Source organism: Oryctolagus cuniculus, chromosome 11 (assembly GCF_964237555.1).
Source record: "Oryctolagus cuniculus chromosome 11, mOryCun1.1, whole genome shotgun sequence".
Lineage (NCBI taxonomy): Eukaryota > Metazoa > Chordata > Mammalia > Lagomorpha > Leporidae > Oryctolagus > Oryctolagus cuniculus.
The window spans coordinates 107,985,373-108,001,183 of NC_091442.1; the positions used below are offsets into that span (position 1 = coordinate 107,985,373).

General features: G+C 51.4%; 1 protein-coding gene across 1 annotated transcript in view; it reads left to right on the forward strand.

Moving 5' to 3' along the window:
• Positions 1-2,854: 2,854 nt before the first annotated feature.
• The window catches only part of C11H12orf75 (chromosome 11 C12orf75 homolog), a gene marked incomplete at its 5' end in the record, with an annotated part of 54,105 nt that continues 41,148 nt past the window's right edge, over positions 2,855-15,811 (forward strand). Inside the window, one exon of the mRNA XM_051844930.2 lies at positions 2,855-3,122. Within this exon, the coding sequence (XP_051700890.2) occupies positions 2,855-3,122 (268 nt within the window). The remainder of the gene's footprint in view (positions 3,123-15,811) is intronic.

The following is a 15,811-nucleotide window of genomic DNA, read 5'->3' on the forward strand; positions in this document are numbered from 1 at the left end:
TCCAGGCCAGCTCTCTGCTGTGGCCAGGGAGTGCAGTGGAGGATGGCCCAAGTGCTTGGGCCCTGCACCCCATGGGAGACCAGGAGAAGCACCTGGCTCCTGCCATCGGATCAGCGCGGTGCGCTGGCTGCAGCGCGCCAGCCATGGCGGCCATTGGAGGGTGAACCAACGGCAAAAGGAAGACCTTTCTCTCTGTCTCTCTCTCTCATCGTCCACTCTGCCTGTCAAAAAAAAAAAAAAAAAAAAAAAAAAAGATAATTCATGGCGGGGCCGGCACTGTGGCATAGCAGGTAAAACTGCTGCCTGCAGTGCTGGCATCCCATATGCAACGGTTCAAGACCTGGCTGCTCCACTTCCTCTCCAGCCCTCTGCTATGGCTCAAGTGCTTGGGTCCCAGCACCTGCCTGGGAGACCTGGAAGAAGCCCCTGGCTTCAGATCAGCTCAGCTCTGGCTGTTGTGGCCATCTGGGGAGTGAACCAGCAGGTGGAAGACCTCTCTCTCCCTCTGTAACTCTGCCTCTCAAATAAATAAATAAGTAAATAAAAAGATGATAACTCATAGTTTTAGATTCATATTAGGTAATTTTGATTGGGATTTAAGAAAGAAGGGCTTAATTTTTTGGATTGGATATTTTCAGGAAGCAGGGACAATTTTTTTTAAAGATTAATTTATTTGAAAGGCAGAGTTACAAAGAGAGGGAGAGAGAGGAGAGAAAGGAAGAGGGGGGCAAGAGAGAGAGCGAGAGAGAAAAAGAGAGAGAATCTTACACCCCCTGGTTCACTCCCCAAGTGGCCATAATGGCCAGGGCTACACCAGCAGTCAGGAATTCCATTTGGATCTCACACATGTGGCAGGAGCCCCAGTACTCGGGCATCTTCCACTGCCTTCTCAGACGCACCAACACCCAGGGTTCAAACAGGTGCTCTCATGTGGGATGCTGGTATCACAGGCAGCAGCTTAACCCACCGTGCCACACAGTGGCCCCTCGATGGGTGTTCCTGATCTCATCTGTAAGGCAGGGAGTGGAACTGATAATGAACCGGCCAGCAACACTGTCACCAGGGAAGCGTCAGCAGCCATCATCCTAGCCAGGATAGGAGAGGGTTGGTGCTTTTGTGGTCTGCACAGTGGCGTCATTTTTGTCACTACTTAGACTAGATTACTGAGTGGCCTTGTTTTTCTCCCACTTCATCAGATATGGGCTTGCCTTGTGTGATGTTGTGTTCTGTGCAGCCAGGCTCAACAGCCAAGGGCCAGCTGGGAGCGTGGCGCTGGGTTCTGGATGTTGTCCCCAAATGTCCTAGGGTTGGAGTCCAGCACCAGATGGCACAGAAACAAGCAGGAATATTTGTTTCTTAAAAAAAAATCTTTATTTATTTGAAAGGCAGAATGACAGAGAGAAAGGGAGACAGACAGACACACAGAGATTCTTCCACTGTTGATTCGCTCTCCAAAATGCCTGCAGCATCTGGGGCTGAGAAAGGCCAAAGCCCAGACCTCTATCCAGGTCTCCCATGTGGGTGCCAGGGACCCACGGACTTGGCTCATCACCTGTGATCCCCCAAGCACACTATCAGGAAGCAGAGCAGGGACTCAATCCCAGGCATTCACTCTGACCTGGAATGCGGGCATCCATCCCACGTGGCAGCTTCACCTGCGCCACCACAACGCCCGCCGGAAGATTGCTTTTGGCTGTTCCATAGCCTCCCCTCCCCCCATTCTGGATCTTTAGTGGAGGCCAAGGTAGAGAAGTCAACTGAGAATGCCCCAATTTGTCCCAGGATTAGTGATCACCTCCGCACCGGCTCAGGTAGATGTAACTTTCAGATGGAGCACAGTGGATATTTTGTATTCTGCATGGTAGGGAGTGCTCCCTCTCACAGTCTCCTGGGAAGTCATGTTCAAAAGTTCTCCAGCGCCTTGGTGCCGGCTCAAGTTTTTCTCCAAACACAAGTGCATGGCTCCAGGAACGTCCTTTAACCAGTAGGCCAGGGTTGTCTGGGCTCCCATGACACCCTGTATTTCTTGGTTAACATCCTTGTTAGACCATAATTAATTTGTTTATAATGTGTCTGCCTGGTGAGACTGTCTCCCACATGTTTGTATCCCCGGAACTTAACAAAGAACTTGGCACGGGCCAGGCTGTCTGTAAATATTAAGTGAGTTTGAGATGGAGCTTTAATTCCTGGCTCGAATCCGCCTCACCAAGCATTTAAGGAGTCTGTTTTGCCAGCCAGGAGGAGACTGTGGAATATCTGATAGTCCTTGCCTTCCAGGAACTCGTATCTAACAGATTTAAGGGTACTTAATATTTAAGGGTACTTAATATTATCATTTTCTGCGTGCGATGTAGCTGGGATGTCGCCACGAACAGGTTCTGGAACTTTCCTGAAGCCCACCAACCCTTAGGCTGACAGCTCGCGGTTGTGCCATGAAATCTGAGCCGAGGTTCTGAGCCCTAGAGTGTAGACATCGCGCTGACAGGCATTTTTCAGGCAGAGTTGGTTGATTTGACCAACCTGGCGAAAAATTCAGGTCTCGTGCTAGGCCGTGCGGATGGGAAAACAGAGATTCTGGCTTCAGAACCGAACGCAACGGTCTTCAATCGCGGTCCCCGCGGAGCCCCTCGCCGCTCAGTTCCTCTCCTCACACAGCTGGGCAGAAGAAAAGAAAAAAGCCAAGGCGGTAGAAGGGGCGCAGGTGAGCATCCTCCGCCCCGCCCCCGCCGGCCACGCCCTCGCCCCCAAACCCACTTCAAACTCCCGCCCCCTCTTAACGACGACCAATGCCCGGGCGAGGAGCGCGCAGAAGGCTGCGGATTGGCCGACGCCGCGGTTGCCGCGGTGACGGGTGGGTCCCGCGGGGGTCCCCGAGCGGGGCCGGGACCCGGGGCGCCCGGAGGTTTCCGCTCAGCTCGCCGCGGCCCCCGGCGGCGGGAGGGGCGTCCCCCGCGCGCCCCCCGCGCGCCCCCCGCCGGCCTCCCGCTTCCCCCGCGCGCCGCCCGGCGTCTCCGTCTCCGCCCCCAGGACCTGCGGCCGCCAGCTCCGGAGCGCGGCTTCCCGGGCCGGCGGCGCGATGGGCTGCGGGAACTCCACCGCCACCAGCGCGAGCGCGGGCCGAGGTGAGCGCCTGCGGCGGGGTTCCTACGGGAGGTGGCGGGAGGGAAGGTGCGGGACCTGGGGCTCGGGGAGGGCGCGCTTCCCGCAGGTCGGTCCGCTGGCGCGGGGGCGGGCGCGCGGTCGGGCTGCGGGGTCCGCACCCTCGGCCGCGACCCGGCTCGCTCTCCTCGGCCCCCAACCCTGACCCCGACACGCGGGACCCTGGAAAAGTGCGGCGGAGCGAGTCGGGACTTTTCTGGGGGCGGGGGCCGGGGACTGCAGCCCGGGCTCCAGACGCGCGTCGGTGCGGGTGTGGATGCCTCAGACCCGCGGGGGCTGCTCCGCTCTTTGCCTGAGAAGCCGCAGCCGTGTGTGGCTGCATGAGGTGCGGCTGTGAAAAAAAAAAATTTTTTTTTTTCATTTGAAACACGTTTGGAAACTTCTTTCTACCACGCTGCGTCGTGTTGATTGGCATGGCTTTTTAGATTCCCCGGAGCCAGCCGGGCTCCGTGTGCGGTGACCCCCAAGACTCGGCCCGCCGTGCCGGATGTACTTGAGGCGGCCTGTATCCGTTTTGAGGGACATCCGCGGGCCCCCTTTGGTGTCCTGGATCAGCGGCGCCCGCCCGCTCCGATGGAGCCCCGTCGGGTGCCCCACGCCGCCCCGGCCGGCTGATGCTGGCGCCTCGGCGGCGGTGGACGCGCCTGCAATGTCTCCGTGACCTTGGGTCTGTCACTTGCTCCAGCCTCGGCTCGGGGAGAAAGATGCGGCTTAACAACTCAAGCCTCGTTTATTCGTTGGTTTTGATGTTCCCGTTGCAAGTGAATGGGCCCAGTTTTTTTTTTTTTTCTTTTTCTTTCTTCGCTTTGACCATCATCCGTGACCCGCGCACGTGGGGCATTCGGTTTCCAAAAGAGGAGAAGGCGAATGAACGCAGGAAGTGATTCATAAGGAGAGTTTATCTCGTTCCTGGAACCTCTACCGTGTTGAATGAATTTTCTGCCCCTGAGCTGGGCGGAGGGCTGCTGGGAACAGCCTTGTACAAACCTTGAGCCGGTGGGGGTAGGGGCAGGGCGTCAGTCTTCCCGGGGCTGGAACCGGGTCAGGGCCACAGCCTGCCTTCAGGATTGTCTGGGTGTGCCAGGCCCTGTGTGTGCACCCTACCCTAAAAAGCTCCAGAACATTAAAAAAAAAAAAAAAAGGTTCTTAACACGTTTCAAGTGGAGCTCAGTTTCCTGCATTCACATTTTTATCTATTAAGGAGCTGTGTGTCAGGTTTGGGGGTGGGAGGCGTGTGATTGGCAAAAGAAAATTGGAGCTCCTTACTAAGACTTTTTTTTTTTTTTAAGGGATGTTTAGTTACAGTGAGGGAAACCCGCGTCCTCACTTTTGGTTCTTGCCCCTCTTAAGGCTGGCTCCGTGGTAAAAATTACTTGCCATTCAGATCAGCGCAAGATAGCGAGTGGAAACCTTAGCAGAGGTCGGCGAAGAATTCGTGGAGCAGGGTGCTGTTGCCTTGCTGAGTTGCTGGGTCTGCCCTGGGTCTTTGAGAAGTCGCCCTCCTGCTGGCTGGCTTTGGGGTTGGGTCATTGTTATTTTGCTCTTTTCTGTCGGCTGGTGGTAGGAATGAGTCTAGTTTCAGAAAGGAAATGCATCAGTGTGAGAGATGTGGGGTTGAGAAAAATAAACAGCAAGGCAGCACTGCTGAAATGTTTCACCTGTGAACTTTGATATCTGCATTAAGTCAGCTATTGTCCAAGTTACAAGCTTGGACTGAAGCCAAGCGATAAGAAAAGTATTAAACAAAAATCAGTGTTGTCCTCATCCTCCGAGCACTTTGAGTGTACAACTTCTGAAATGCTCCAGGAATCATGCCATTCAACAGCTACACTGAACTTTTCAGGAAAAAAAAAAAAAAGTAGGCGAGGTTGAAAAGGTGTCGTGTTGACGCGGCCGAAGGCTGCTTGCGGATTGTGGCAGCCGGGGAGTGAGGCTTTGCGGCTCGCGGGACTGTGGGTGTCGCATTTGCTTTTCTGAGCTGCGCTCCCTTCATCTATACAATGGGGATAATTGGACGTCTGAGGGCTTATGTGAAGCTCAGAAATTAGCTCGTGTGGGAAGGCGCTCTGTAAACTGTGATTACCATAGAGGAGTCAAAAAAAATGATTACCCTGTTGAGGACCAAGTGGCTTTCCTCGACTATTTTTCTATGAGAAAGTGACAGACCTGCTCCTGTGCCTTAGCACACATTATCATGATGTCCTCAAACTTGAAACCGTTCCAAGCCTTGTGGGACTCCCTCCGTGAGTCCGGTGTTTGCCCTTTCTCTGGGCTGTCTGGGCGACTGCCTTTCTTGGCTTTCGTCTGGTGAACTTGGTCAGTGTGACAGATGGCTGTGCCGTGGTGTACTTGAGTGAATGTGGTGTCCTGTGTCCCAGGGGATGTGCAGCAGCGTGCTCAGTGGCCGTAAGGAACAGCGGGTAATAGATGGGTAACTTGGTAACTCAGGGTAGATTTGCCCCTCCCCTAGATTTCTTTCCCAGGTGCATTAGCAGGGAGCTGGATTGGAAGTGGAGCAGCCCATATGGGATTCCGGTGCTGCAGGTGGTGGCTTAGCCTGCTATACCACAATGCCGGCCCCTGCAGGCTTCTACAAGGTTCACCCCATGTGCAGAGCACTCTACGGGGAACGTTGAGGGGGCAAGGCTGGGGGTGGCCAATATGGTAGCTGCAGAATGAAATCCAGTGAGAGGCTGATGGTCTGGGTGGAAGGATTAAGCATGTGGGTATGATTGTGCAGCAGTCTGTGACAGACTGCACCTTGACCATCAAAGTGCACAGGAAAATGTGCCTGATGCAGCTTAATCAGAGCAGCCTTTCTGGAGGAGGTGAGCCGCAGCTTAGACGGGATTGTTAGGACTTGTTTAAGTGAAGAAGGGCTCTCCATTTTCATTTTTTTAAAAAAATTATTTATTTGAAAGGCAGAGTGAGATAGAGAAGTCTTCCGTCAGCTGGTTCACTTCCTAAAAAACTGCAACAGTTGGGGCTGGGCCAACCTGAAGCCAGGACCTTGAAGCTCTGTCCTAGTCTCCCTGGTCTGGGTGGCAGGGGTCCAAGTACCTGTGCCAACTTCCGCTGTTTTCCCAGGTGTGTTAGCAGGGAGCTGGACTGGAAGCAGAGCAGCCAGAGCTTGAAGGTGCACTCCGATGAGAGATGTGTGCCTTGCAAAGCCATTGAAGGGCGTATGGGCAGCTGCTTAACCTACAGCGCCACAGTGCTGGCCCCTGGGTTTAATGTTTTAATATCAAATCGCTGTCTGCATAGGAACTTGATTTTTTCCCATCTTAGAAACATAGTAGAAGGGCTTCTTGTATTTTCCATTTCATGAGGATTCGGTTTATTTTATCTTTGCAGAGTCTAAAGTCTAAACCCTAAAGTATAGAAAAAAATACCTGTAGTAAATGATCTACTTTAAAGTGTCACATTGCTTCAGGCAGGGACTGTCCCTCTGCACCTGCAGCCTAATGCCGTGTCCCCCTTGCTTTTCCTGGACCGTCTGCTGCCTGGGCAGAGATGAGCGCACCTGCTTACCTGCAGCAGCTCAGCCAGCCCCTTTCATGCGGTGACATGTGAGTGTGACAGTTTGAGACTTTGTAACCTACGGCAGGAGGGGCTTCAAAGTCTGGGTGGCTCCAGGTGCCTCAAGCGGCCGCTTCCAGTGCAGGCTAAGGCTGTGAACATTTTTTGCAGAAGCAATGATTTTAAAAGTTGTGTCGCCTCACGATATTTGGTTACTTTGCTTCGTTGTAGTTTTTCTGCCCGAAGTTTGGCAACTCTCTGGCTGTCACTTTTTTTTAAAGTTGAGAGGCAGAGAGCTAGACAGAGAGGCACAGAGACATCTCTCATCTGCTGGGTCACTCCCCAAAGTCCACAACAGCTGGGACTGGGCCATGGTGAGGCCAAGAGCCAGGGAAGCAGTCCTGGTCTCTGACGCAGGTGGCAGGGACCCGTGTCCTTGAAGCCGTCACCTGCTGCCTCCCAGGTGTGCATGAGCAGGAAGCTGGAACCTGGAGTGGAGACAGGGCTCCAGCCCAAACACTGCGGTGTGAAATGCAGGTGTCCCAGGTGGCGTCCCTACCGCCAGGCCAGTGCCTGGCTCCTGGCTTCAGCCCGGCCCAGACCTGGCTGCTGTGGCCTTTTGAGGAGTGAACCAGCTAGTCTGAGGGCTCCTTTCTGTTTCTCTGTCTCTGTCTCGCTCTGTCCCTCTGCCTTTCAAACCAATATATAAATCTCTCTCTCTTTTTTTTTTTTTTTTGGAAGGATGTGTCTCTAATGGCTGTGCTATTTATATAATAGTCTGTGGAGGAGGTGCTTAATAATGATTTATCCTGGTTTATCAGTGTCCTCAGGGAATTAATATAATCCTTTTGGGTTCAATTATTTAGATCAGTTATTTCCTTGTCCTCAATTAGCGAGGTAATTGCCTTTTCTTTTGCTGCAGCCATATTGGTACAAGCTTAATTTACAGCCGTAAAGGATTGAGTAGTGTTGAAGTGATGGGATGCCTTCAGCATTAGTCTACCATGGGGGGAAATCCTACAAGAGAGAATTCATCACCTCTGCTCAGCGAAGAACCGGAAGCTCCCTGTCATTCCTTCCCTTCCTTAAACACGCCGGCCCCTCCCTCTCCTGTTTGCTGTCTGGGGCACCTTTGCTGATATTTTGTTAATGTCTTGTTTCTTTGTTCCCCTCCCCAAGGGGGTAGGCCTACTGACCAGCCCATCAGCCACCTTCACTGCTTCTGGACCGCTCCCTCATTGTCAGGGGATTTTTTGATAGAAAATTAAATCCTGGCTATGATGAGCATTTGGGGAGTGAAACAGCAGATAGAAGCTCTGTGTCCCCCACTCCCCTATCTGCCTTTCAAATCAATCAGTCTTTAAAAAAAAAATTAAGTTCTAAATTATGTGGGCACACTGTGACTGATGTAGCAATTGAGAGAATGAATTACCAGAGAGCTTCAAATATTCCAGTGAAAATGGACCGAAAGGATAAGAAGCGTATTCTGTGAGCTTGTTTTGAAACCCTTTTGTAAAACTTCAAGCAGTCCTGGAAGCCTGCTAGGGGGAGGCAGACCTGGGTCATGCTTTGAAGAACAGGGAAGGTTCGGATAAGCAGAAAATGGTGGGAGGGCACTTTTAGTGCTATGTCAAGTCTGAGAGACAGCAGTGGGCTTGGAGTGTTTCCGGGCACGAAGGTGTCTTGCCTGGCTTAGCAGTTCCCTTAGGTTGCGGGGTGATGGGAAGGAGGGAAGCATGATTAAGAGCAGTTACCTAGAGCTGTCAGAGCCTGCATACTGGCGTTACTCAGGCCAAAGGTAAGGTCGGGGGGGGGGGGGGAAGGTCATCAGTTTGTCCTTGGAAGTGTGGGGTTCGCGGTGTAGACGCCGAAGGAAGAGACGCAGAGTTATACCTGCACGGGCAGTTGTCACTGGGGCAACAGAATCAAGAAGTTCCGTGGTCACTCCTCGGCTCCAATTCCCAGAATTCACATTGCAACCCTGGGCATTACTGTAAAAGGTGTCCTAAGTAAATTATTCATTTTTGCCATGAGCCATTCACAGCTCAATGTAGACATCCTGTTCTGGCAATACCAATGCCAGAATACCAATGCCTTATGTGAGAAGGCTTCAAAAAGTTTGTGAAAAGTGGAATTGAAAAATGATTTTGGGGGACTGGCGTTGTGGTGCAGTGAGTTAAACCACTGCCTGTGATGCCAGCATCCTATGTCATTATGCCTGTTGGAGTCCCGGCTGCTCCACTTCCAATCCACTTCCCTACTTATGCACCTGAGAAGGCAGCAGGTGATGGCCCATGTCCCTGGACCTCTGCCACCCATGTGGGAGACCAGGGTGGACTTCCCAACTCCTGACCTCCCCCACACCAGCCTCCAAGTGTTGTGGCCACTTGGGGAGTGAACCAGCAGGTGGAAAAATCTTTCTGTCACTCTACCTTTCAAATCAGTAAATAATCCTGTAAAAAACGGATGTTTGTGCAAAGATTTTTGGAATACATGCATAGTTTTTTCTTTATGCATTTTCCATTAACTTGAAGGCCCTTTGTATCTACATTTCTTTTTTCTTTCTTTCTTTTTTTTTTTTTTTTTGACTGGCAGAGTGGACAGTGAGAGAGAGAGAGAAAGGTCTTCCTTTGCCGTTGGTTCACCCTCTAATGGCCGCTGCGGCCGGCGCACTGCGCTGATCCGATGGCAGGAGCCAGGTACTTCTCCTGGTCTCCCATGGGGTGCAGGGCCCAAGCACTTGGGCCATCCTCCACTGCACTCCCGGGCCTCAGCAGAGAGCTGGCCTGGAAGAGGGGCAACCGGGACAGAATCCGGTGCCCCGACCGGGACTAGAACCCGGTGTGCCGGCGCCGCAAGGCGGAGGATTAGCCTAGTGAACCGTGGCGCCAGCTTGTATCTACATTTCTTTATGGCTGACTTTATTTTATTTTCTCCTAAAGTATAACTACTCAACAGGGACAACCTGTAAACAAAGCTTTTCGGCCAGAGCTTCTGTATTCATTGACATAATTTTGTATTTCTGGAACACATTGACCTAATTTTTTTCCTCCATTATTTGAAGAAATTACTTATGAATCTGTTCTTTAAAAATCTATTTTAATTTGCAAGTCAGAGAAAGAGAGAGCGGTCTCGTCCACCAGTTCACTCCCCAAATGCCTGCAGTAGTCAGGCTGGGCAGGGGCAGGAGCTGGGAGCTGGGAGCTCAGTCCAGGTCTCCCACGAGAGTGTCAGGAACCCAGATACCTCTCCATCACCACTGCCTCCTAGGGTCTGCACCCACCGGAACTGGAGCTGGATCCTAACCCAGGTACCCCAGTGCGGAATGCCAGTGTCTCAACTGCTGGGCTAAATGCCCACTCTGGAATCTAAACTTTCTATTGGCTTCTTAAAAATAAACCTGACTTTGGATGAGCTAAAGAGCTGTTGTGCCACTTCTTTGGCTGTGCTGAGACTATGACAGTTTTAGGACTTTTATGTGTCAGAAGAGCCCTAGCAAGCTTCAGAATTAAACAGTTTTGTCTCTTTTTCTTTCTTTTTTTTGGGTAAGATTTATATAGCTCTGAGAGGGACGTTTTCTCTTACAGAACAAAGCGTGTTTTTATTGATTGCCAGAAGAGCCGTAGTCATTTTGTTTCTAATCATTTATGCTGAAAGAAGAGAGATTTGAGAATCTTTAGTATTGTTATAAATGCTTTTTAAAAAAGATTTATTTATTTAAAAGGCAGGGTAACAGAGAGAGAGGGGGAGACAGAGAGAGAAGAGATCTTCTGTCCGCTGATTCAGTCCTCAAATGGCCACAACAGCTGGGCAGTGCCAGGCCAGAGCCAGGAGCCTAGAACTCCCACGTGGCTGCAGGGCCCAGGCACTTGGGCCGTCTTCCACTGCTTTTCCAGGCGCATTAGCAGCGAGCGGGGTCGAGTGCAGCAGCCAGGCCCTGAACCGGTGCTCAGATGGGATGCTGGTGTCACAGGCAGTGGCTTCATCCAGAGCAGCACTGTGCCAGCCCCATAAGTTCTTCACATACATCATCTTATTTTTAAAAATTTTATTTATATTTACTTGACAGGCCGAGTTACAGAGAGAGAGAGGGAGACACACAGAGAGAGATCTTCCATCTGCTGGTTCTCTCCCTAGAGCTGGGCCAGGCTGAAGCCAGGAGCTGGGAGCTTCATCTTGGTCTCCCACGTGGGTGCAGGGGCCCGAGCACTTGGGTCATCCTTCACTGCTTTCCCAGGCTATAGCATAGAGCTGGATTGGAAGTGACTCAGCTGGGACCTGAACCGGTGCCCATATGGGATGCTGGTGCTGCACCTCTATGCCTGCTATACCACAACGCCGGCCCCAGCAGTAGTGAAGATTTTAATGGGTAGTGTGCCTTAGTCTTCTTATATAACAGGTTGGTTAAATCTCAAAGGAACATCTGTAGGAATCAAGATATTGTACCTGGATGTCTTCAAAAAGTTCACGAAACATGTATTATGAAAAAAATCCTACGTATAGACTTAAAATTACTTTAAATTAAAAGCTTTTTTGCTTTTCATTTACTTCAAAGAAGGAATGACAGAGAGAGAGAGAGAGAGACAGACAGACAGAAAGAGGTATCTTCCACTCACTGGTTCACTCCCCAAATGCCTGCAAAACCCCCGGGGTGGGCCAGGATGCAGCCGGGAGCCCAGAACTCCACCCTGGCTTCACACATGGGTGGCAGGGTCCAAAATCCTTGAGCCATCATCTGCTGCCTCCCGGGCTGCATTCTCAGGGAGCCGGAGTTGCCGGGGCTTGAATGGACACTGCGGTGATGGGATGCTGGGGTGGCACCTTGCTCCACTCTGCTACAACACCCACCCCCGAAAACTTTTGCACCGAAGTAAACTTACCTTTAAGATTTTTTATTTAAAGATTTATTTTTTTATTTGAAAGTCAGAGCTACACAGAGATAGAAAGAGATATTTTCTATCCTCTGATTCACTTCCTAGATAGCCACAATACTTGAAGCCAGGAACCTGGAACTCCATCCAGGTCTTCCACACATGGGTGCAAGGACCCAAGTACTTGGGCCATCTTCCTCTGCTCTCCCGGGCACATTAGCAGGAGCTGGATCGGAAATGCAGCAGCCGGGAGCAGCTGGTGCCCATATGGGATGCCAGCGTTGCAGGCGGCACAGTTTAGTTCACTGTGCTGCAATGCCAGCCTCTAAAAATTTATTTTCTTTAAAAATTGTGAGCGAGACAGGTAGGCAAAGAATGATCTCCCATTTACTGGTTTACTCCCAAATGTTCTTAATAGCTGGGACTGGGCCAAGGCTCGAGCCAGGAGCCTGAACTTGGTACAGGCTCACTGCTGCCTCTTGGGAGATGAGCTGGGGCTGAGAGGTGAACTCTGGTTCTGAGCGGTAGCCTGGAATTCCGTCGGTCCCTCACGCCGCTGGCAGGGGCTGGCACACCGAAGCCATCGCCTGCAGGAAGTTGGATTGGACGTGGAGTGGCTGGCACTCGAGCTGGAAGTCTGGTACCCGTTGCAGGTGTCTCGAGTGGCAGGTTCACGCACCATGCTGTGACGTCGGCCCCTCTAAACTTACCCTTTAATTCCCCTTTTCCTGGACATTTTGTAGTGTGCTCATGTCTGTCTGCTTAAAATTGCTCATCTGATACAGTATGTTGCTTCTGGCTTGCTTGATCACTCACTCACTAGGAGTATAGTTTTGTGTTTTTGGAAGGTATGATATGTTCCTTTTGTCTCCTTCCAAATACTAATGTTTTCTATTTCTTCTCAAAAGAGGGTTTCTTTTTATGAGGAAGGGCAGGAGAGGGGTAAGAAGGCCAAGTGGATTGAGTCGCGGGCCCGAACACCCACGTGTGTGCCCTAATCCGTGGAGTGAGTGTGACCTGATTGGGATAGAAGAGTCTTTGCAAACGCGGTGAAGTGCCAGATGTTGCCATCAGGAGCTCACACATGGGTGGGCCCTCAGTCCCTTGCTGTGTCCCCAGAAGAGAAGGGGGAGGACAGAGACACAGATTGGCCAAGGTGACGCACTCAACGCCTGCGAAAGCCGCGTGAGCCGAGGGCTGCAGTCTTCCTCCACGGCCTCTAGGGGGAGCCAGGCCGTGCTGCTGCCTTGGCTGCTTGCTTCTGGCCTCAGCAAGAAAAATGTCTTGCTGCTATGTTATAACAGTCACCCAGTTGTTGGTGATTTGTTACAGCAGCCGGAGGAGGCCCATACAGAAGGGTCTCTTCTGCAGCAGTTCAGGAGTGGGACAAAGTCAGAACACAAGAAAATACTGCTAAAGTTTCTGTGTAGCTGGAACGTGAATAATTATTTGCTGAAATAAATATTTCACAGTACCATCTCCATGTGATTCACACAAACTTCAAGGCTGCTCAGAGGTTCAGTTGGTATTAGGGCACTGCGGTTTTTTTTTTTTTTTTTTTTTTTTTGACAGGCAGAGTTAGAGACAGAGAGAAAGGTCTTCCTTCTGTTGGTTCACCCCCAAAATGGCCGCCACGGCCAGCGTGCTGCACTGATCTGAAGCCAGGAGCCAGGTGCTTCCTCCTGGTCTCCCATGCGGGTGCAGGGCCCAAGCACTTGGGCCATCCTCCACTGCCTTCCCGGGCCACAGCAGAGAGCTGGACTGGAAGAAGAGCAATCAGGACAGAACCAGCGCCCCAACTGGGACTAGAACCCAGAGTACCGACACCGCAGGCGGAGGATTAGCCAAGTGAGCCACAGCGCCGGCCGGCACTGCTTTTTTATATAAAAATAAGACGAGTATCGGAGAAATTCTGTCTCCACCCTCTGGAGTTGGTGGCTGGCCGAGCAGGTTTAAGGGCGCGGTGCCAGGGGACCGTCCCCCATTTCCATCACTGGCTTCAAGTGTTGGTCCCTCAGATTCCCACGTGTCTGTCAACTTGGCTACAAGTTCAGGGCTTCCCACATGCCCTGTGTACACTGTCAACAGTTTGTAGGATGGCTGCCTGAACTGGAAAGACACTAAACTCACTTGCTGTCATAGAGGATACAAGTGAACAGCCCTGGGAGGAGATCCCCACGGAGCTGGGGTGCACCACCCTTCCCGCACATGGATGAGCTCACTGAACCCCGTGCTTCTAGAGGTACATTTTTTTTTTTTTTTTTGACAGGCAGAGTGGACAGTGAGAGAGAGAGACAGAGAGAAAGGTCTTCCTTTTGCCGTTGGTTCACCCTCCAATGGCTGCCGCGGCCGGCGCGCTGCAGCCGGCGCACCGCGCTGATCCGATGGCAGGAGCCAGGAGCCAGGTGCTTTTCCTGGTCTCCCATGGGGTGCAGGGCCCAAGCACCTGGGCCATCCTACACTGCACTCCCTGGCCACAGCAGAGGGCTGGCCTGGAAGAGGGGCAACTGGGACAGAATCCGGCGCCCCGACCGGGACTAGAACCCGGTGTGCCGGCGCCGCTAGGCGGAGGATTAGCCTATTGAGCCGCGGCGCCGGCCTAGAGGTACATTTGCGAGTGTGGTTCATTAGGTCACTGGCCACTGGTGGTTAGCTCTGCCTCCAGCTCTAGCTGGTGATGATTTGGGGAGGGTTGGCTCTGAGCCTTCCAGGCTTCTGGTCAAGGCTTGGTCATTTTGGTGACCAGCCCCAGCCTGAGGTTAACTAGGGGCTCAACAAGAGTCACCTCATTAGTACAAAAAAAGACCCCTGTCACCCTTGTCACTCAGGATGTCCTGAGGGTTTTGGGAGCTCTGTGTTAAGAACAAGGAAACAAAATCAAGGATCTTTCTGTGGGGGCCAGTGCTGTGGCACAGTGGGTTTAGCTGCTGCCTGTGGTGCCAACATCCCATATGGGCACTGGTCAAGTCCACTTCTGATCCAGCTCCCTGCTAATGTGCCTGGGAAAGCAGTGGAAGATGGCTCAAGTACTTAGGCCCCTGCACCCATATGGGAGACCCAGAAGAAGCCCCTGGCTTGGGCCTGGCCCAGTCACTAGCAGCCCTGGCTATTTGGGGAGTGAACCAGCAAATGGAAGATCTCTCTTTGTCTCTCTGTGTCTCCTCCGTCTCTCTGTGACTCTGCCTTTCAAATAAATAAATAAATCTCTAAAAAGAAAAAGCTTTTTCTATGATCTCACAGTATCAGGTGAAGTTTTATGAATATATAAGGTGAGTTTGTGCTTTTTTTTTTTTTTTTTTGCTATGCATTTTTGAGTAACTAAGACTTTTGCCTTGGAGACTCATGGATAAAGCAGTCAAATCTTTCAAAGCGTATGGAATCAAAGGCATATATGAGGATGGCGAAATGAGGTGATACTGTGAACAGCCACTAATCCCTTAAATAAACAGTCCCTCTGAGGAGGAAATGTTCTTCCATATCCTCACCATATACAGGTACTTTTTTTTTTTTTTTTTTTAAGATTTATGTATTTGAAAGGCAGAATTACAGAGAGGTAGCGAGAGAGAAAGGTCTTCCATCCACTGGTTCACTCCCCAGATGGCTACAATGGCTGGAGCTACGTCAATCTGAAGCCAGGAGCCAGGAGCCACCATGCAGGTGCAGGGGCCCAAGGACTCGGGCCATCTTCTACTGCATTCCAGGCCAAAGCAGAGAGCTGGGTTGGTAGTGGAGCAGCTGGGACTCGAACCGGCGCCCGTATGGGATGGATGCCAATACTGCAGGTGGAGGCTTTACCTGCTACACCACAGCGCCGGCCCTCTACAAGTACTTTTTGTTGCTGGAACTGCAGATGGTACTCCAGCCAACAAACCTTCCCTCTCTTCATTTTCTAGGAATGCATTTAAAATCATGACTACCAGAGCAATAAATGTTTCCAGTTGCAACAGTTCAAATTACTATCTATGAAGTTTCTGTGTTTTGCTTTGCCCTCACAAGGGACGTTTTACTTTCCACAAATCCGTTTCTCTTATCGTACTCCTATGAGCCCACCAAGGTTGTGTTTAAGTGGAAAGAGCCGGCTGGGCAGGAATGGACTGGTCTTCACCGTGAGGAAGGAGGTATCCCCAGGGCCTAGATGCTCCCCCTAAGTGCTCCTTCAATACACAAGGCTCGGCTAGAATTGAAAGCACATGGAAATTTGCCACTACCTGAAGAGTTCTGGTCAAAGCTTTCTTTCTTTCTTTCTTTTTTTTTCTGCCTAA